Source organism: Malus sylvestris, chromosome 4 (assembly GCF_916048215.2).
Source record: "Malus sylvestris chromosome 4, drMalSylv7.2, whole genome shotgun sequence".
Taxonomy (NCBI): Eukaryota; Viridiplantae; Streptophyta; class Magnoliopsida; order Rosales; family Rosaceae; genus Malus; species Malus sylvestris.
In genome coordinates, this window is record NC_062263.1 from 23,684,781 (window position 1) to 23,707,852 (window position 23,072).

Sequence of the window (23,072 nt, forward strand, 5' to 3'; positions counted from 1 at the left end):
TTGTACACCGGCTTCACCCTATCATGGGGGAGTACAAAGTGCATGCTTATACTCAGGAGGAATCCATATACATATGATGAGGTGAGTGTAGGCAACGAGGATAGCTATACATCGTATCATCGTGAGGCTATTCTTGAACCCCTTCACACACTAAGCATGGTGGGAAGAACTTAACTAAGTGCAATGGAACCAATATCATATCATTGTGAGGTTACATTCTCTAGAGGCCAAATAAGATGGGTACTTGCATGAGTTGCAAATGAGTAAGCGTACTCTCTCATTATTATTGTTGCTAGCCATATATCGTATCATCGTGAGGTGGGCTTGGTAATAGTGAGCCTCCCATAACCTACTAGGAGTTTCATCCAAAACTCTCGAATTCCTATGAGGGATATGGAATTTGCCAAAAATAGTGGGTGGTGCTATTTGATTTAAAGACCCAAATCAAATGGCTTAAAATCAATCAATTTATATTCGTTATGTATTTGATTACCAATATATTTGCAAACGCTATCCAACACTTGATAAAAGCCGAACGTTTAGTTTACGGACTTGGTACTACAAAACCATAGATTGTCTTTAATGGCTTGTAAAAGTACCAAAGTAGTCTCATCCTCACAATCTTACTATTGATAATGTATCATTAGAAGAATATGTTAGAAAAGGTCTATCATAAAGAGGACAACACTTTTAATGTCATAATTCTTCAATTACAATTTGTTGTATGAAGAAATAGGAGTTGCTTTGAACAACTCTTAGTCAATGCAAACACTAGTGCTTATTTCTTTGTTAAATGAACAAGGAACTTGAGAAGAAAGCACAAAGGCATGGACACTTTATGTGCCATGATTCTTCACTTACAAATTGTTGTATGAAGAAATAAGAGTTGCCTTGTACAACTCTTGAAGGTTTGTAATTATGTTTAGAACATAATGGTTGGTTGACAAAAATAGTCCATTAACATGGACTTATGATGATTTTGAATCATTGAATGTTGAAGTGATAAACCACTTAACGAGACGGAAACTAGGCAAGGACTTCACCTTTGTTTCCCTATCCTAATCGTTCACTAAGTTTATTGTAAACTATGTAGTGAACAAAAACCACATGCTCTCCAAAATTGTTTGATGTGTATAACACAATTGAAAAAGGTTTCAAGAGAGATAGTGGGAGTTTAGGGACCATGACTAATGTAGTCAAAGGTGAAAGTCAAATAAAGAAGATAAATAACTCCAAGGGAACAAACTTTCTTTATGAAAGGATGGACATTGGAAGGGGTATTTGCAAGAAATGTCTTGCAAGTGTCAAGGACACACCTTTCGAAGGTGTTGTAAATTGTTCTTGAAATAGTTCAAAACAGTTGGTTCTTCTACTTGAATGCATGATTCCGTATTAGTGACTATGTTTTACAATCGTTGTAAAAGTGTGGCTAATAAGAAGTAGAAGATTAATGAGAGAAGAGAAAGTACTTCACATTCGAAACGTGAATCAAATGTAGATCTCTGCGAAAGCAGATGGTACTTACTTCCTCATATGAACTACCAAAGAAATTGGAAAAACATAGATTGTCTTTGTATTCCAATTTTAAGGAACTAAATTCCGTCATTATGTGAAATGGATAAATGTTTTGTTTGACAAAACAATGTTCTTTATTAATCAATGATTGGATTATGGTAATCTAATTAATTATCTCTATAGTAGAGATAATATGGTAGTGTTAACTATTTAGAAAATAATGATGCTTAAAACCCAAAAGGTTGCAAGGAAGTGACTAATCCCAACAAAGTTGTGATACCTCTAAAACATAAATTACGAGTTGGTCATAGATGGACGCTTTGGATCGTTAGATCCGGATCCAATACCTTCTTGTTAAAATTGTATGGAGGCGAAATGTTCGAATCTTTATTCTTTTGGAAAGAAGAAAGAATCACAAAGTTGTTGAGGTTAATTCACTTAAATGTTAGTGGCACTTGTCCACAAACATAATATTACTCATGTTGAATAACATTCACCGAAGATCACTCTCGGTTGGACTATAGTTTATTTTGAATAAACACAAGTCCGAATACTTTGCAAAATGTTTCAAAGAAATTCAAGTAATGTAAGTTGATGAGTAAGACATCTAAAGTATTTACCTCCTTAGGTTTGATCCAAGGAAAGGTAACACTTTAGATAAGTTTCCTTGAAAGATATCAAGGAAATAAGCATCATAAGATAATGTATTTCTCCATTAGGAGAAGAACGAACTCGAATAAGATTTAGTTCGTTAGATGTTATCTATTACCCATATATAGGATATATACTTCTAAAAACAATATGATTGTCAATGAGAAGATCTTCCAATATTTTCATGACTCCATAAGATGTAGTTGGAAAGAAAGACAAATCTTAAGCATGTTAAAGATTTGGGGTTGTGTGCTAACAAGCAATATTTGTTTGATAACAATCTTGTAGGATATCCTTAAAATAACTTTTGGATATCGCTTCTATAAACCAACTAACAAATGTTGTTATGTTGGGTAGTTCATTGTAATTCTACAATGTGATTTGCCTAAAAGCAAATGAACGAGAGATAGAACTCGAAGAATGGGTTCTTTGAGAGACAAGAAAGTAATCAACAAATATAACAACCTAGTTCCTATACCTCAAGCTCCAAGGTAGTCGATAAGGATTTATAAACCGTCTCAGTTGAATGGTTTTTGAACTTTATGACTACATTGAATGTATATATGATGTATACTCAAGGAAATGGTAAAGTACCATTTGACTCGAAATAATGAAACCTTCAAAGCTAATTGGTAGCTTAAGGTGACTACAATCAAATAGAATGGTTGATTTTAAAGGAACCATTTTTGACGTAGTCTTAGTTTCAATAAATTCGAAGATTGCTAGCTACAACTAAATGGTGATTCAATGTTTTGACATAATATGGGTTTTCGAAACCATTATTAAGATAGTCTTGATAATATATGTCTAAAACTATGAATCACAAGACATGAAAGTTGTAGAGATCCATCCATCATGGATCTTAGCAAGTTAGTGGGAGCTATTTGCATTTTATGAGAAAAAGGATCAAATCGTTTGATTTCTCATAAAGATGTAAATGAATCTTTTGTTTACTAGTTTTACAAAAGATTAGTGGGAGTTAATCATGTTCCTAAAAATTTAAATATATATGATATATTAATTTTGGAAATGAAAAGAATACTTCTTTGTTAAAGTTATGACTTTGATACATTATATGAAGATAGAATGTATATGGGAGATATAGTCTATGTACATGGGATGGAAATCTATAATGATATATTTCATGATATAATTGGATTATATCAATCCCTAATAATAGACAATGGATGCTAGGAAGTTTCTCATATGATGATAAACTTCAATATGAAGGACGATTCTAGTGAGACTAGCAAGTTGCCATTCTCAAAGGGAATGTACCCTTTGACTCCCAAAGAAATAATGCGTAAATTGAATCTTTTATGCATACGTAGAAAGGTGATTTATGTATTTCATATTGTATGAAAAACATTGATATGAGTTGTACCTAGAACGGTACAAGACGATATCAGTGCAAGCCCAGGATCAGAACCATGGCAACTGTCAAGTGAGTCCTTAAGTATTTAAGAAATACTAAAGGATAAATTCCTCAAAGATCGAGGAAGAATCAAAGTGTCGTAATGGAAGCGTAAATGTATTAGATTATGAATCTAATCCATCATTGGATGTTTCTTCATTATGAATGAAGAGATAAACAGATATCTCTTTATTATGACTAAAGAGATATTTGGATGGAAACATTAAAGTAATGACTTTAGTGTGTTCCATTATGAATGCAAGATATATTGCCATATAGAAGTTTACAACAATGTTGTTTGGATGGGAAAGTTCATTTATGAACTCTCTATTCGATTCCAACCAGAAAGTGTATGACACTAATGGGGTGATAGCTCAAGCCTGGGAATCAAGGTCTCATCAAGATCCGAACACAAATGAGAGACTGAACCACATGATTGAGAATCATGTATAATGGTGACGTCGTTATTCTCAAGGTTGCTTCTGTGGATAACACATATAGATATCCACTGTCTAGGCCTACAATTCAGCCATTTATGAAATGACTACAGAAGAGATATCATCATTGATGATCAAGCTGATTGGCTCTAGTGCAAGTGGGAGATTGTTGGAAATGTGCCCTAAAGCCAATCATGTGATGATACTTTACGGACATTTCACATGTTAAACTAATCCAGTTTAACATATAAAGGGCATACATTATTGTTTGAGCCGTCTCATATAAATGTTATATGCTTAAACAATAAAGTCCAAGGAATATGTGATTGGGAGAATGTAATCTAATGAAGTTAGATTCTTGAGACCATTCTTTCGTAGACACATCCTAAACGTTCCTGATCATAGGATTGCCAATTGGGCATTGACAGTCCGTCAAGATCGGTACGTACTATGTCTTCTCTCAGGGAGAGTGATTAGTCTCTAGTCATTGGTGTGTGTGACATCAAGACAAGTACGGTAGGTGCTCAATAGAGAATGAGTTCACTGAACGCGATCAACGAAGAGTTCTCATATTCCATGTCACATGAGAACTCATGGTTGGGATAATGCAAAGTAATCCTTTGACCTGAGGCATCATAGTTGTCTTGTGGTTAAGACCTTGATCTTTGATTATGTCAAAGTCATCCCACCAGGAGGGTGTCCACGGCATCGTTGGGGTCAAGCCGCTTAGCTATGGAGACAAGTGAATGCGCAACAAGGGATCTCTAACCTTCAAACCGTTTGAAGGAGAATACTCTCTGATATGATTTGAATCTATGGCCAGAGTATGAATGAGATTTGGGAATGCGTTCCTAATCACATTCAAGGTAATCATATAAGCACAAGACACACATTGGATAGTAGACATGAGAAAATAAACTATCAAACCAAACAATGTGGTCAAGAGTATTAGATTAGAGAATGACCGTATTGCATTTGTAATCCCAGACTGAATAGGTTCTCCACCTCTTCTGATTAGCTTGGGTAACCATGACATACGGCTAGGTGTCACTCATGGTTTGTGGAAGCCCTAAACGTGTGTAATCACTAAAGGGAGAATTGAAAATAGTTTCAATTCACAATCGATGTAAAATGATTTTAATCGCCCACTACCTCGCTAAAAGGAACCTAATGGATCGTACACCGTGTAAGGTAGAGATGGACGAAATAAATGAAATGAGTAAGATTAATTGAATGGTTTAATTATTTATGGCAAGGATTAATTAATATGTTAATTAATCAAACGAATAAGTTCGTTAAAGACCACGGGATAGTTTTGGACCTTAAGGCCCAATGGGCTTCGAACGTCAAGCCCATTAACTTAAGTTGTATGACAATTTAATGAATAAAGATTCATTAAAGCCCAAAAGCCCAAAAATCCCTAGGTGGCCGGCCATATTAGATGAATTAGGGTTGTTTGGTTATTTAGGTCACTTAAAGAAGTGACTATATAAATGACTTTATAACTAAATATTCATTAAGTGAAATAAGGGTTTATTTTGGGGGAAAATGGGTGAGAATTGTCTCTCCATTTTCTCTCTAAAGAGGCCAACACCTTGGAGGTGATTAGCTAGTCATCTAATCCTCCAAGGTCACTCATTCATCATCCAATATCTCCTTGGTGTAGAGACTTAGAGGTTCTCAATTTTGGGAACTTGGAGAACCTATTCTTCCATCCAAATCCATGGATCTAAGAAGCAAGGAATGAAGGCCCTATCTCTTTGGGTGATTAGCCTTTGCTTATGCAAAGAGGAATCTACAAAGGTATTAATTTCAACTCACTTATTTTTGAGTTGATTATTGGTTCACCAATCTACTAGGCTTTGAATTTCATGGTCATGTTTTGTTTTTGAGTACATACAAGCATGATTCCGCCTTTTAATTGTTAATTGCATGCTATATGATGTTGCTCAAATGAACATGTTTTACAAAATAATTCCTTCATTCAGAGCTTGCAAATCTTGATTTGGCTACTCAATATCAAGGCATCGATACAATAACCACTGCGAGTGGTGTAGGTTTGACAATTTCTAATATTGGTACATCTACACTGCAAGCTTCTACTCATACCTTTACATTGCAAAATGTGTTGCATGTTCCTAAATTATCACAACACTTATTGTCCATATATCAACTCTGTAAGGATAACCAATGTAGATTCATATGTGATGATATTTCTTTTTGGGTTCAGGACAAAATCACAGGGAAAATCCTACTCAAGGGACTGTGTAAAGCTGGCTATTACCCCATTCCGTTTAAATCTCCACAGAAGACATTACCTGCATCATCCACATTACATGCATGCTATCTAGCTAAACCAGTTACTACAAGCTTATGGCATCAAAGATTAGGGCATCCCTCAAACACAGTCATTTTTGCAATGTTGCAACACACCAATGCTCTTGCATTCACAGATACTTGTCAAACAATTTGTACTCCTTGTTTGCAAGGCAAATTCACAAAATTGCCTTTTTCTGTTTCTGCAAATAAGTCTGTAACCCCATTAGAGGTGATTCATAGTGATGTATGGGGACTTGCCCCTGTGTTGTCTTTTGAAGGGTATAGGTACTATGTTAGTTTCATTGACGAATGTACTCGATACACATGGATTTTTCCATTAAGAAATAAAGCAGAAGTGTTTCAAATGTTTCAAATATTTGTTAAGTTTCATGCCTTCTTAAGTACCCAATTTTCTGCCCATATTAAAACCTTCCAAAGTGATGGTGGTGGTGAATATACAAGTCATCAATTTCAAAACTTTCTAGCATCCAAAGGCATTTTACATCACAAATCATGCCCATACACTCCCGAGCAAAATGGATTGGCCGAAAGGAAACACAGGCACATTCTGGAAACTGCTCTCACAGTACTGCACACAGCTACACTTCCATCCAAGTTCTGGTTTTTTGCCTGTTCAACATCCATCTATTTAATAAACCGAATGCCTAGTGTTTCTTTAAAAATGCAATCCCCTTACAAGTTGTTATTTGGTAAACCTCCAACCCTTACACATCTAAAAATATTTGGTGCATTTTGGTGCATTTTGGAGCAGTTTTGGGCTTGGAAATTGTGTATGGCAAATTATTTGGCCTTATAAAGCAATAAGGTGCATTTTGGAGCAGTTTTGGGCTTGGAATGTGTACAATATGATTTGATAAATTCCAGTTATGAATTCTTGAATCATGAATGCAATTGGCTTAACTATTTGATTGATAACTTATTTGTATTTGTTGATTAAGGGTCGACACTTAATTGACATGCATAAATCTGATGCTAGAGTATAAGAAAGTTTCACATAATTTGTTACAAACTTATATTCACAAGTAATGGAGGTCACTTATAAACGATCGCGTTAAGTTTAATTCTTAGCATGAGTGACATGATGTCATAGTTGCAAGTGCTTTGTCAATGTTTATGATTTTCATTAAACGTAATGATCTTTGATTGTATCTCTATTATGATGTCATGTAGGGAACTTTTGAAGAATGTTTTGGGTTGTCGAATGATGTCATCCAATCCAATAAAACAAGGAAAATTTGAGGGTTAACTAGTGATGTCATGGTTAATTTGGGGCATTGTCGTTCATAATTCAATGAAGTAGTAACTGGAAATCGAGTTGTTTGCATACATGTCATGTGTGGAGAAAAAACCTCTAGCTATCCCATCATCCATCTAATTTCCTAAATTTGTTTTTAAACCTGTTTTTAAGTTATAATTTGTTTTGTTATTCTAAGTTCATCCAAATCAAAACCCCCCGTTACTTTCTTGTTTCAAATTCTTTTAAACTTGTTTTGTTTGCGTTCTAAGTGTTTTGAGTCAAGCCCAAACCTTATTTTCATCCAAAATTGTGTTTAGTGTTAGAAACTGCCTAGTTGGTGTTTTTAGGCAGTTTTGAGTAGGGCTGGGCACGGGCCGGGCCGAGCCGGGCCGAACCTAAGTTTGTAGGAACCTGACATTACCCGAAACGGGCCGGGCCGGGCCGGGCATTATAATTCTGAAAATAGGAACCGGACCTTACCCGGCCCGGTTGAAACGGGCCGGTTCGGTCCGGGTACACGGGTCCTTTTTTTTAAAAAAAAAATATTCAATACATTCCAATTCAAAGGATATCAACGGACAAGAAACATCCAGTATGATGTGTATCTACCCGTCTATTTCATCTAATTAAGGAAATTAAAAGCTGAACAAACTAAACAATATCGTGAATTCTAAATTTACAAATTCATGGTTTCATTCTTTTTTTTTTTTTTTTAAATAAGCAAGAGATAGATTTGTTCTATCCATACAAGATGGATAATTGATAGTTACATCTCCCTTTTGCATCAGACAGGTTCGCTTTCTTACTCCTATTGTATGATACATTTTGTTGTGAAAATGAAGAAAAGCAAAGGAAAAGACTTTTTTAACAGCAAACACCGCAGTTTCTAAGGCTTAGTATTTTCACATTTTTTCCCTTGATCGAATTAACTAACCTGGCTCTCGACAAGACATGGATCATTTGGCATTTTGATTGCCAATAAGTGGTCCTTCCTTTTTGTTTAGTGAACCATGAACCACCCTTGCTGCTGTTATGGCAGAATCTGCCCTCTTGATAACTCCCTCAAGCTCTCCAACCTTCTCCGACATTGACATGACATTTGAGTTTGTTGACTGAACTAACTTGTTTGCAGTTTCCAAAGCACTGCATAACTTCAAAGTAAGAGCTGCCCATGAATGATCTGTACCGTCAAGCGCCTCATTCAGCTGCTCATAGTTCTCCTGGAACAACTTGGTGAGGTCCAAGCTCTGATCGGAGCTGGAAACAAAAGAAGACGAAGAGGTCTCAGGTTGTTGCGGTGGCGGCGAAGCATCTGATTCCCCCACGTCGCTCAGCAGATCGCCTATGCATAGAAGAGGACCTCCCGCACCTCTCATCATCTCTCCCCTGCCATGGTTTCATTATGAATCTTGCAATTACAGTTCACTACATGGCATGCAAAGCCTTGATGTAAAAAATTTAAATTTTCACGATTGCCTGCAGTATAAATGTGATTCACATCTTAAATCTACAGACCGTGTTTCCACAATAGTTTCTATTTTACTCCAAAAAAAAAATTGATCGCATACAAAACACAAATTAATGACACAATTCATCCAAATATACTCGAAAATTTTCAGATGATGAATCGGAAACAACAGTCACCCGAGGTCGAATCCTATCCTAACATTCCTCAACATTGAATTACATGCATAACTCACATACCCAGGTTTCGATGCGGTCGAAGCTGCAGCGCCATCATCTTTGGTCTAAAAAAATTAAACACCCAACAACTAAATTCAGAACTCCAGGCATTACAAATAACAACAAAATCCGAAATCAATTTCAAAAGTTAAAGAGAGAAAGGAAAAGGAGATGATTAACTGCAACAACATTGGTAATCAGCTGATCAGCCCGGCGAGCCTTCGAATTCGAACCCGAGCTAACCCCGGCGTCAGATCTGACAACAAAGAAGCTCGCTTTCCTCCCTGAATCAAATCAAAACACAAAAATTAGCAAAATTTTAAAAAGAAAAATCAACGGAGAGGGATAGGGAGAGGGATTCGAGGGAGAGGGATAGGGAGAGGGAGAGGGAGAGGGATAGGGATAGGGAGAGGGACTCAGGGAGATGGAGTCGAGGGAGAGTCTGAGAATCCGAGAGACTGAGGTCTGAGGCTGCTGAGGCTGAGGATGCTTCTGGAACTCGGGACTCGGGGAAGGTTGGCTAAGGTTGAAAGTTGAAAACTTGAACTGACGGTTGAGATTGGATGGAGAGATGATATTAAATCTCGTCCGTCCAATCTAACACAAACGGGCCGGTCCGGGTACCCGCGGATCCTATAATTTTGAAACCGGCCCGCCCCTAAAACTTCAATTACCCGGCCCGCCCCGCCCCGATCTACTTTTACAAAACTAAGAACCGGCCCGTACCCGCCCCGTACCCGTATTACCCGCCCCTACCCGCGGGTCCAGGACCCGTTTGCCCAGCCCTAGTTTTGAGTGTTCTTAGATTAATTTGAGTCTTGTGAACTAGTTTTGAGTCTTTTAAATCTATACTAACGTTTTTAAGCTTGTTTTTGTGTCTTTGAGTCAGTTTAGAGTCAATTAGCAATCCCTTCTAATCCCCGGCCTAGAACGATCCCTACTTATACTTATACTACAATTGTCAAAAGAGGGTTAAATTTGTGTGTTAAGATAATTTTCGTATCAATCAATATCGAAGTATTGTTGGAGCACTGCAATATCTCACGTTTACTCGACCTGATATAGCATTTTCAGTTAATCAAGCGTGTCAATTTATGCACAATCCTATGGAATCACATGTTATTGCAGTAAAACAAATAATCAGGAATCTCAAAGGCACTTCGGAGTATGGTATTCGATTTCGATTAGGACCAATCTATCTACAATCATATAGTGATGCCGATTGGGCTGGAGATCCAAATGACAGAAGATCTACATCTGGTTTCATTGTGTTTCTTGGTTCCAATCCAATTTCATGGACTTCAAAGAAGCAACATACTGTTTCTAGATCCTCGGCAGAAGCTGAATATAGAGCTCTTGCTATCACTGCAGCTGAGCTTGCCTGGATAAGACAAAATCCATGAAATTTATATGGATTTAAAGGTCTCGAAGAGTAGAACACATTCGTACCTATTAGAAGTCCTAAAACCAAAGGAAAATGGTTGAAAAAACCCTCGAAAGTTCCAGCCAAAACTAGAATCCCTCGAACGCGCCTATTCCGACGTCCACTTCACTCCAGAGCTACTCTAGGATCCTAGATAAGTTGCTTGGAAGCTCCATTGAGCCTTAAAACTTGTGAAATGTCCACGATCACGTCATAGCAAACTAGCTCCTCGTCGAAGCTTCTGCATTCTCGGGTTCCTAACATCCGTTCGACGACCTACAGGTATGGTTAAGCTCGTGGAGTCACAAGAAATGTGTTGGTGGGTTCTAAAAACTCAATCCGTGTTGATTTGAGGTGTAAGTGAGTTGGGGGTGTCTCGGGTGCAAGAAGAAGAAGAAAGAGGAAGTCTCGAGAAGGAGAAAGAGAAGGGAGCGTACACGTGTGTGTGTCTGATTGGGCAGCATCAGAAAATATCATTTTCTGATTGGGTTGTCGTGAGAAAGAGGGAGAGAGATAGGATTCTCAATTGGCCCAAAGAAAGAAACCCAAAAATCTGATTGAGCTCAAGAACATTGGACTATTGTGATTGGTGAATATGTGATAGGTGTACTGAACCCTAAATATTTCTACACATTTCCGTTTTCAAATAATCAGTACATTTTCGCTACGAATTCTATTCGGCCCTAACTCGCGTCGACGCACTTGTGTCGTCGAGTACGATTTAATTATGACGGCGAGAAAATATTTAAAACTACATATGTACATCCATGTCACTTAGCCAACGAGGGCATATTCATCATTTTACAAGCTTGGGGAGAAAATTATAATTGAAATTGGGACGGGTCATCGCAAATTCGAACCCAAAAAGGGCCAAATCTTCAACTCCCCACCCCCCCCTCCCACCCCCCAAAGATCACAACTCTAGAAATAGAGACCAATTTTATGAAGCTGGACAAAACACCCACAACCCCACGTTTAGAAAGACGCAAACCCTCCAGAAATCAGATACCAGAAATAAGATCCCTTAAAATACGAAAAAAATTCAGATCGAAACACCACAATATCTAAGAAAAACAAACAATTCAAGAAAAACAGTGAGAATAAGGTACGAATCAGAGAAGGAACATAAGAAACAGAGGGTTAAACGAAATAGAAAACTCTCAAAGTTGAATATGTGCAAATCCATTTGTTCTTATTTTTTTTTTTTTGTGTATTTGGAGAATGTTGTTTCCTGTTTTTTGTGTTTTTAGGTGGTGATGCGTAAGTTAATCTCTTTTGTTCTAAGTTGTAAATGATTTTCATTCCGTGTTATGTTGAGTTATGTTATTACAGCTTTGACAAGAGATTGAGGATTTTTGTTTAGTAAGACACAGGGGGAGATAAAGAGAGAAGTGGATTATGTGCATGAATATGGGGAATGTATTTCATTTGTTTTTGAGTATTTGAATTTCAGTTTTTATTTTTGTGGTTCACCTGTATTCATTTTGGATTGGTTTTTTGTGGTTTACCTCCGCACCCAAAGGTAAGTTAGCAGCTATTCGATGCTCCCGGCCCCTCTACGAATTGAAATATGGTTTAAGAATATTAAGTTTCTCGTCATTATATAAGAGTGCCTGACACTATATGATAATATCATACATATATCTCCTTTTACAATAATTTATAACTGGCAAGCCTCAAATTCTGCCAACATAGGAAGTCTTGCATTTCTGGTAAGCTTTTCTTGCACCTATTGGTTTATTATTAAGAGAAATGTTGATCAGGGAGTAGCCAACTCTCTACATGAAAAGTACTTTAACTTTCCGAAGATGTGCTATTATTTAGAGAAAGTTGATCTACTTTTCATTGCACTTAAGTTTGAATAGAAACTCAATACTTTACATATCTGCTATGAAGTGATTTCTACATACGTCTTTTCTTTCCTTACACACTCGTGTAATGTCTAATGTGTTTATTAGTTCTAGTCTTTGAACGAATCAAAGGAGAAGAAACAAAACTAACCAGAGCTATGTATTCTTTGTTTCTGGAAGATTTTAATTTTATGTTTGAATGGTAGTATGCATGTCTCTGTTCTACAATTATTGGCCTCATGCCCCAAATTATATTGGCCTTTAAATGAAAGTTCGTCTATCTTCACGCGCCTGATGACATAACCTTGTTGATGTCACTTTGCTATTGTTGTTGTAATCAGCCAAAGTTAAGAAGGATTCATGTTTGAGATAAGAACGAATTGGTTTCTCGTATGAATATCACATTTCATCAATTTGTGCACAACTTGACCTAGTGATTTATGAAACTGGTTAACTATTATAGCATGATTAAATTATTCTTCTACATCCTACGTTAATTTATGTTATTTGATCTTTTCAATTCATTTGATCATCTTCAATAATGCAGCTTTCATTTTAATATCTTTGAGTTGAATAGTTTGGTTGTGTATATATGTTTCAATTTTTTAAGTGTCTATTATTAAGTACAACCTGCACTAATATTTTCTTTAATTAACCACTTAAGTCTAATATATAGATGGTATATGGCTCAATGAACCTCAACTACGGAGTTTTATCAGCAAAAGATTCCATGTAATTAGGAGTGAACTACTTATATTAATTTTTAAATTATTAGTGTACTTCCCCAATGTGAAATGCCTCTCCACATTCGGATTGGGCACAGGCGGGGCCGGGTCCAAATTTGAAGGGACCGGACCGGACCAACGTTTAAAAGAAAAAGGTCGGGCCGAGTACAACAAATTTCAATATAGGAACCGGACCTAATCCGGTTCGTTTGAAACGGGCCGGGTCCACGGGTCCTTTTTTTTAGGGGGGAAAAACACTGAATTTTTATACATATTCACATATTGAAGTTGCAGTTGCACAGATTCACAGCTTAGTCAGAATAATTACATCACATAGCAGTTGCACAGCAGCACAACAGCAGCTGCACAGATTGAAGGAAAAAAAAAAACAGCAGCACAGCTGATTTTCTACATTAGCACATACAGATAACACCACAGAAAGCGATTTAGCTGTAGTTTCAATTCCTACTGACCCCATTCTACCAAACAACTCCAAGGTTTCTTCATGGCGGCCACAACGAGCATGACTTGACAAGAATGATGTCTCACAGGGTTCGGCACAAACCCTTCTAAATTCATCCTGCTAAACATCTCAGTAGCACCATCGCAGTCATAATTAAAGGCATAGCTAGAGACCATAGTATAACATGATCAATTTTCCCATACATTACCAACAAGTCGTTGACAACATGAAGATGATTCTGAAAACCTATATGTATAACATGACCATGCACACTCCCTAATAACCAAAGGAAATGTAAACCCATCTCCCCAAACCCCCAGTTTAAAAGTCAAGATTCAAGAACCCAACAAAATCCCTAAATCCTAATTTAATTTTCAATCCTAAATCCCTAAAACATAATACCTTGAAACTGAAAAAGACAGTTAGCAAAGCTCGGCTTCCATGCAAATCTAAGTCAGACAGAGGAGATGACTGATTCATCATTTCGAGTTGTTCGTCCCCTCGAGTTCGACAGAGAGAGACTGACTTAGTCGTCCGTACCTTCGAGTTCGACAGAGAGGGGCTGAAAATCGAGAGAGATAAGAGTCAGGCTGGACTTTGGGAGAGAGCGATCGAGAGGGAGGACTCTGGGAGAGAGAGATCAAAAGGGAGGATTGAGGAGAAGAGTTTCAGTTCGAGAGCGTGTGTGTGTGAGAGAGATTTGAGCGTGTGTTTACTGAATATGGTTCCGGCCGGGGGCCCGTGTATTTAGAAAACTGGATCCGCCCCGCCCCTATGTTTACTTGGACCTACCCCGCCCAAACGATATTATCTACACTAAGGGGATGGGGGAGTGGACTAAGCATCACAATGGTCTAACAATAATGTGGTTCAAATTCGCCTTTGACAATAATTAAACCTAAGACCTCTCATTTCTAAGTGAGGAGGAATACCACTAGACCGTAGTACTAAGTGGCTTTGTTTTGATTTAAGTGAATGTTTTCTAGTATCAATACATTGTCATACTTTTTAAAAACTTGAAACCATCTTAAGGAGGGTCCCTTTTACAAATTTCGCACAGAGCTCCCAAAATCTCAGAGATAGCCCTACTCACAAATATATAAAACAAAATTTAACTTTTTCGGGTGTACATATTTGCATTTCTTGGATTAATAATTTTCTCTATTATCTAGATTGGTTTTGATTGTTGTCATGTTTTCTCAGAGCAAGTCCACCGGAGCCAAAAGAGCCCAGCACCAAGTGGAAAAAACAGGCTGGGACTCAACCAATCCACTCCAGCCCGTGTGTTTGCCTGGCACCCAGCCCAAGCTGGTCTCCAGACCAGCCCATTTTTGACAGACCTTGGGACCGGGCTGTTTGTGTTGTTAAGCCAGGCGCGTGTTCTACACACGGGCGTCCTAGCGATTAGCAAACAACAAAATCAGAGGCGGGGCCCAGCCTTGTAGGCGCATTAACCCTCCCCCTGGGTGGGCGACGTGGCCCAATTTCTGTCGTTGGATTTCCAACGGTAAAAAAAATTTGAATTTCACTTTTAAACTGGACCATCCGATCACAGATCAACGGTCCACGTTTTTTTCTCCAAAAAATTAAGAATTTCATTTTTAAAAAATACATAAATTTTTTAATAAATTAGATATTATTATTATTATTTTATTTTTTATAAATTCAGAAATTAAAAATAAAATTATTATTTTATAATAAAAATATAATATTTTAATAAAATGGACTAGGCTATTTTTTGTTAGGGGTGGAGATGCTTTGGCCTATTATTGTTCATTGGGGTCTATTACTGTTCACTTGAGTGGATAAATACGTTGGGTGCTGGCACAAAGTCCTTAGGGGTGGACTTGCTCTCAATGCTTGGATTAATTTTCTCTGTTAGCGAAGAATTGTTTATTGATGTGTTAGTGATCATCATCTTGTTGTCAGCAATTACGATTTGGAACAACAAACACATCAGCATTAAATGGAAGAAATCAGCAAAGCTCCAGATGACATCGAAAACCCTTACACTCCGTTAGCAACTTCAATGAGACAGGAGTTATTTGGCTTGCCTCCCTTGTCCCTTAATTGTTGTATCTACAGAGTTCCTGAAGAACTGCGGTGTGTAAATGAAAAGGCCTACACACCTCGAGCAGTCTCTATAGTTCCGCTTCACCATGGCAAGGAAGGCTTAAAAGACATGGAAGAACACAAGAAGAGGTATCTGCGGTATTTTTTAAGTCGGATTAATGTCAGCTTGGAAGATTATGTTGAGAAAATGAAAGGCAAGGACGCGGAATTGCGCAGTCGCTATGCGCACACCATTGAGTTGTGCAGTGACAAATTTGTAAGAATCATTCTTGTGGATGCCGCGTTCATCATTGAGTTCTTATTGAGGTTCTCGAATCATACCGTGCCGGATAGCAATGACCGCGTCTTTCACAAACCATGGTTGATAAATTATGTAGTACCTGACATGCTTTTGCTTGAAAATCAGCTGCCATTTTTCATTCTTGAGGATCTCTTTGCCACTGCGGAGGTGCTGGCTGGGATGCCTTCAGTATTTGACCTCTCTTACGAGTTCTGCAACAAATCAAAGAGTTTATACTTGAAAAGAGACTATCGGGGATCTTCCTCTGGTTTTAAAGTAGAGCATTTTGTTGATTTGATTAGAACCTTAAATCTACCAACGGATCAGGAAGAGAAGGACAATCGAGGGTCAATCGAAACTCTAGCTGTACCCAGCATGACGAAACTACACCAGGCTGGAGTGAAGTTTAAGGCGAGATCAAGCAAGAATCTATTTGCTATGTGTTTTAAAGACGGGATTTTGGAAATTCCAAATCTAACAATAGGGGACAACACGGAGCTTGTACTCCGAAACCTGATTGCCTTTGAGCAAGCCATTGCACTCCGAATACCCGCCACTTAATTGACCATATCATCCTCATGGATAATTTTGTCAACACCCCAAATGATGTGGAATTGCTTGTCAAGAGGGAGAAATTAAATGGGAAACTTAATGACTATATCATCCTCATGGATAATCCCAGTGCGCTCGACGCTAAGTTTCCCATTTAATTCCTAGTGTGCACCATATGTACTTTTTAATTTGCAGTTGCTTGTCCATGCGTGAAATTTAAATAATATGTCTCCTTTGTACTTAAAATAAAATAAAATAAATAAATAATATGTTGAGGAAAAGTCTCATTATAGCTTTTCACCATGGGAAAGAAGGCCATGGTGAGATTCATGAGTTTCATTTGACTGTCTCATCAATTTTTAATGTAGTGCTCACCAATTTCAAATTCAGGCATCCCAAGTGACCAAATCTTATTGAAAAACCCAACCTAAATTATATATTAACACAAAAAGTAGGAAAGCTCACAAAATTTTGTTCTTTCCTTTAATTTCCCTATTCTTTCCTTTATCGCATTCTCCCTTCAAATATCTCCCAACCTTAATTTCGGTTCTCAAAAGTTTATATATTTTTCGCTTCATATAGACTTAACTAGCAATTTAGCCAGTGCAATGCCGCAGGTTTTAAAACAGATTAAATGTGTGAAATATAGTAAATTTATCAAAATCTATTACATATGTTCAATATGGAAAAAAAAAAATGTTTGTAGAATATTTTACGTAGAAAAGGTATCTTGGTTACTTTTGACGTTGTTCTCTATTGCCACTAAGTATTTCACTCTTCTTTCTTCTTCGTTTTTTCTTCTTCGTTTTCCTGTAAATGGGATGTACATTTTTTAATATTACACCTTTCAAGTTCATATTATAACCCAAACAATGAATCAAGCAAAAACCACAACTTGGTGCCATCAACAAACAAACAAAAGGAAACCCAATTAAACCCACATCTTAGGTCAGGATTGTCAAATAATTTATAAATCGTCAATTTTATCACCAACATTACTTGTTTGAAATTTCATTTATTACATGTACGACTATATGCAATCCAAATCAGATTGTGATTTGGAAAATATCTGGATTCTTAAAAAGTTAAAGCAAAATATTTGCATTTAATTACCAACTAATCAACTATATGACAACAAATCAAAACAAATTACCAATTTTAATCAACTCAAATTTTGAATTCCATAAAAAAGATAATCAAAAGTAAATTCAGCAAAAGAAGCTCATTAAAATTGTAAGTGAAACAGTTAGAGCAGTAAGCATAACACACCGGTCTGAGTTCTACCAGTATCTTTTGAACCTCGACCGCTCTAACCTGCAACAAAACCAATTAACCAAAAAAAATCACCAAAAAAAAAAAAAGAACCCAAATTCCACAATAAGCAAAAAGAGTGAGAAAAATAGTGGATTCATTTAAGCCGTGGATTACGAAGTGAGTAGTAAGGATAACTTATGTCCTAGGAAGCTGCAAACTTAAACACTAGACCAACTAAATGAAAAGACCACAGACACCTCCAACATTTCCACTATTTTGCTGCTTGAAAAGGGAAGGGAAGGATGATATGCACCAAGTTATATAGATTAAGATTAGGGTTGAAGGTGACTGTTTGGCTGTACAAATGTTTCTCCCCCTCCAGATATATAATTCTGGCAAATATTCAACAAAAACATATGAATGTATGATGTACTAATAACCCAAACATATCTAATATCATCATGTGATGAAAGAAAAGAAAAAAAATGTATATGTCATAAAAATTTGGTGGCTTCTGTTCTACATTACTGGATAATTGTGAAGAATTTCAAAGGTTTGTAACACTTGTGAATTGAATTGTACAGCAAGTTAATAAGATGTAAAGTGAGTGGTTCTTGACATCATAAATTCACCATAAATGCAAGGTTGTATTACAGCATATACAGTCAATTTTCTATCAGTGTCATGGTACAATATTGTACAACTAATTAATACAATTTTTTGCCTCTTAGTTGATCGATTTTTGAATTTTTAGGTATTGAATTATGTTTGAAAGATATGAAAGAGACAAACTAAAAAACATGAGCTCACCCATGTTCCACCCGGAGGTTAATTATGCAGGATGGTTGTAACAAATCCCATTTAATTACATTTCAACTAAAAACATGGAATTAAAGTAAACAAACAAATTAAAGTAAAAGATGAAGATGGACCCCTTTTATATTAGCATAAAATTTTACTTCATATTCAAAATATTACTACCAACCAGTATGCCAAGCTAAGAATATTAATTGTTGGATTAATATGATTACTCGTACCGGCTTTCCTTTGAGCTTGTGTCCACAACCGGGATACTGCTTGGATCCTCACATCTAATGCTCTTCACGCTTTGCTTTGCATCAATGAGATCGAACTTTTGACGGACCCATAATTACTCTTACTCATTGCTCTTTTCAAATGAGATGCTATCATCTTCTTTTTCTGGAACTCATCACCATATACCGTCTTCTGTGAAATTTTCATCATCCTTGTAAAAACGCCTACTGCTCGTATCCCAACCGCTTTCTCTCTATACAAAATCATATACAACTTTGATTGAGATCTGCTGATGAATTATATGCACAAAAGGGTACTCTTAATAAAGAGTAATGAAAAACATATATGTGGTGGATTGATTCTGGGAATTTGGTTGAAGATCAAAATACGAACCAAATATCAAGCAAGAAGAACAACTTTATCAACTGCTTTAATATGAACCAAAAGCACTTTCTGCTTTCAGCATGATCTGGAAGTTGCAATGCTATCTATGAAGCGTTTGAAACTCGTATTCCAGGGTCCAAAATAATTAACTATTAAAATACAGATCTTTTGGGGATAGTTTTCCGCCGTGCTTCCATAGAAATGAAAACTCAGAGCTTATATTTGAAGCTAGTTAAAGTTAAAGAGATTATCATAATTCATCCAAATCTTTTAGTCCACGATCAAAAGAGCAAACCAACCCTTCATAGATTTTTAGGTAACAATCAATAATAAATAAAATTAAGAGGAAACCAAATAAAATAAATTGGAGATTTTTAAGAACCAAAAACTCTGCAATCAAACAAAATATAATCTACACAAAGTGTAGAGAGAGAGAGAAAGAGGAGAGTGAGGGGGCATACCATCCTTCAAGGCAATCATAACTTTCAGATAAAATCACACCAAAACAAGCCACAAATTTAACGAAAACTTGTGCACAACCCAGAAATTTAAAGGAAAAAATCCACGAAAATTTAACTAAAACCCAATTATATTAAATCAAAAAATTGAAGCAGATCCTTGAGTGCAATAGATGCAGAAGGTACCTGAGGTTCTGAGGAATAGCTTGAGACCAACCTCGACGCCGATCTTCGCCGGAATCGTCACAAAAACGTCGGAAAACTCTGAGGAGTTTTCGAAAATCCTCGTCCAAACCCTAACGAATCGAGGCATGCAACTGGTGTTTCTTGTTCCTAAGATGAAAGGGAGACGATTGGTGAAACGGTGACGTCCGATTCGCCGGCTTTCGAACGGAAATAGCTCGCCGTCGTCATTAGCTGAGTGACGGAGGTAAGAGCGAGAAGGAAGAGAAAAAGGAGAACGTAGAAAAGAAAAAATTTAAAAAATTAAGTATATATACTTTGTAAAACTGACGGCATACCTGTAATAACACAAAGTTAACATGGGTAACAAGAAAATGATGGCATCACAGAGTTACACCAGGCAGGAGTCAAAAACTTAAAGTGGGATCAGCCAAAAACTAGCTTGTCATCATCATATGGATCATTTCTAGCAATTTTTCGGCCAAACCACGGCGATTTAGCCATCTACAAAGGTATCATTTTCTTCGTCTCGTCGAGAAGTATGATTTTCGTTTTTGAATCACTTGATTTCGTTGAGTATTGAAGAAGTTATAAACGTATAAAGTTTACCCAGTTTTCGGCGAATTTTCAGTTTTTCCTCAAACCAGTCAACTTTATTTTCCGGCTATCTCCGGCAGCCATTGGGCTTCCAAATAGGTATAATCTTATTCTAGACTTTCCTATCTTCATTTTGATATATTATGGGTCGAATTTGGTTAAGAAACGATTGAGTTACGAAGCTTTGAAAATTGCCCAAACTTCCGGCCAAGAGGTCCGAGACACTTAACGGAGTTTTTAACGGAATGACCAAAATGATGGATGGTAGACAATCTCAGAGACCACTTTTATCGATTGAAATGTTAGGGACCAAAGTGATGAGTTATACAAATCTCAGAGACCATTTTGGCTATTTAGCCTATTTTTTTTAAACCAATATGTCTCTAATTTCTTCGTTATAACTCATTTTCACGAACGGTTTGCGTCTACGCGTTCATGAGATCAAGTTCTATCCAAATATATAAATTATGACCTCAAAATGCCTACGAGTTTTAAATAAATAATTTCCAAACTTCACTTTTCGTAACTAGTTTAATAAAAAAATCTAAATTCAAACAAATTAAAATAAATTCTTAAAAAAATATAAAATCTCAATAATACAAATACGTGGATTATAACAATGAAATCTAGGAACGGGATTTCACAGTGCTACTTGATAGGAGCATATTTATGCGACTTAGTTAGCTTGTTCTTGTGCGTTTACGTTGTTAGTTCTTAGTTATTTTAGTATTTTAAGCTATTTTCGTGTATTTGTAGGTCCAAATGGTTAATGTGGCAAAGAAGTGCATTTTGGAGCCTTTTGGAGCATTTTTGGGCATGGAATGGATAGCATATGCTTGGAGCAAAAGGAATTGACAAAATTGAAGACTTGAAGATGTTAGGATTCCTAATTGAAGAAGGATTCCTAAAAGAATGAGGATTCCTACTTGAAGTAGGAAAGTTAAGTCAATGTTTCCTATTTTGGTTTGACCTTTCCTAATCCTAAATGTCCCTAAATTCCAGCTACAAAGGAGTTTCCTAAACATCTTAGGACACTAAATAAATGCTCTTAGATGACCTAAATTCCCTTGCCGTGCACTTCCCTTGTTTCCCTTTCCCTTTTCCTGCAGCAAGTCCCCTTTCCCTTTCTCCCTTGTCCCTTGCCGCACCTTACATCTTCTCCTTGCCTAATTTCTGAACAAAAAACACCTTTCCCTTTCTCTCTTGTCCTTGCCGCACCCTACATCCTCTTTCCCTTTTAATTTCTGACCTTAAGTACCTTTCCTATATTGTGCCACATCTTTGTTACCTATTTCTCTTTAATTTCTTATTCATTCTTACCTATTTTGTGCCTCAAAACACATTCCTAAATTTGTCCTACAATTTCTGCCGAATTTCCCTTTCCTATTCTTTTTAATTCCTGCACCTTACTTGCCTATTTTCCATTGATTTCTGACTTTTAATTATAGGACAAAATAGCTAAGTTATTTCTTTCCCTAAAACACATCTAAACCATGCCCCTAGCCCTATAAATCCCCTTTTGCTGCACCATTCTTCTCTTCTCTTCTCTCTACCCTCACCTCTCCACCTTTCACCATAACTCACCTATATTCATCCACCACCACAATTCACCACTAAAACCATCACCCATACCTTGTGCCGCAACAAAGAGAATAAAGAGGACCCTTGGAGTGCTTGCTATTCAAGTTTGGATTGCTGGATCATTCTTAGGTGTTTTCATTCTTTGTTTTCAATGTTTAAGTTTATGTATCTTTGTTTTGCGAACATGAAGAACTAAGCCCTTTTTGGCTAGGGAGCTATTTAATACCATGATTATACTTGCAATATGATTTTTGATTACCTTCAGTTGTTATTTCATAATTGTGAATTCAATTTGCTTAACCGTTTGATTGATAACTTATCCTTGTATGTTTATTAAGAGTGCACGCTTAGTTTTCATGCAAGGATTTGAAGCTAAAATATAAGGGAGTTTCACCTAATAGTTACAAACTTATATTTGCAAGTAGTAGAGGTCGCTTATAAACAATTGCGTTAAGTGAATTCTTGGTAGGAGTATCATGCTCATCATAGTTACAAATGTCTCGTCAATGCTTATAGTTTTCGTGAAGCTTAATGATCTTTGATTGTACCTTTATTGTGCTTTTCACGTAGGGGACTTTTAGAGAATGTTTTGAATTGTTGTATGTGCTTTCCCATCCAATTCAATAACATAAGGAGAACTTGAAGGTTAAAAAAGTGTTGTCACGGTTAACCTAGGGCATTGAGTTTCATGGTTTATTGAAAGAAACAACTGGAAATCGATTTGTATGCAAGCGTGTCATGTGTGGAGAAGAACCCTCTAGCTAGCCCATCATCCACCAATTCACCCAATTTCGTCCAAAATCTGTTGAAGTCTTTCTTTTACTTGTTTTACTTAATTTCGTCTAAAACTCAATCCCCCTTTACTTTAGAGTGTTAAACTAGTTAGAATCTGTCCAACTTGTGTTTTTAAGTGTTTTGAGTCAAGTTAAAATCAATT

The 23,072-nt window shown here is 36.7% G+C and overlaps 2 protein-coding genes and 1 long non-coding RNA gene across 6 annotated transcripts in view; 1 reads left to right on the forward strand and 2 right to left on the reverse strand.

Annotated features, from left to right (window-relative positions):
- Positions 1-8,269: 8,269 nt before the first annotated feature.
- Positions 8,270-9,994, reverse strand: LOC126618609 (uncharacterized). Of its 3 annotated transcripts, none has more exons than XM_050286726.1 (3): positions 9,458-9,994; positions 9,299-9,342; positions 8,270-9,019 (listed from the first exon to the last, which is right to left on the reverse strand). In XM_050286726.1, the coding sequence occupies exon 3, from the start codon at positions 8,971-8,973 to the stop codon at positions 8,551-8,553; it is 423 nt and encodes a 140-aa protein (XP_050142683.1). In that variant the 5' UTR covers positions 8,974-9,019; positions 9,299-9,342; positions 9,458-9,994; the 3' UTR covers positions 8,270-8,550. The 3 variants fall into 3 exon arrangements, with proteins under 3 accessions (XP_050142683.1, XP_050142681.1, XP_050142680.1); XM_050286724.1 differs by having other exon boundaries at positions 8,270-9,070; positions 9,458-9,993; XM_050286723.1 differs by having other exon boundaries at positions 8,270-8,980; positions 9,458-9,991.
- A 2,301-nt stretch (positions 9,995-12,295) lies between these two features.
- The window catches only part of LOC126618238 (UPF0481 protein At3g47200-like), a 47,276-nt gene continuing 36,499 nt past the window's right edge, over positions 12,296-23,072 (forward strand). Inside the window, exons 1-2 of the mRNA XM_050286298.1 lie at positions 12,296-12,412; positions 15,647-16,259. Coding sequence (XP_050142255.1) covers positions 15,705-16,259 — 555 coding nt within the window. The 5' untranslated portion in view covers positions 12,296-12,412; positions 15,647-15,704. The remainder of the gene's footprint in view (positions 12,413-15,646; positions 16,260-23,072) is intronic.
- On the reverse strand, positions 17,262-20,255 carry LOC126618617 (uncharacterized). Of its 2 annotated transcripts, XR_007621773.1 has the most exons (3): positions 19,961-20,249; positions 18,935-19,185; positions 17,262-17,957 (listed from the first exon to the last, which is right to left on the reverse strand). It is a non-coding gene; the product is annotated as an uncharacterized LOC126618617 (long non-coding RNA). The 2 variants fall into 2 exon arrangements; XR_007621772.1 differs by lacking the exon at positions 17,262-17,957 and having other exon boundaries at positions 18,806-19,185; positions 19,961-20,255.

Excerpts from the sequence above, each read along its gene's own strand:
- LOC126618609 (XM_050286726.1), bottom strand. The coding sequence starts at position 8,973 with ATGATGAGAGGTGCGGGAGGTCCTCTTCTATGCATAGGCGATCTGCTG.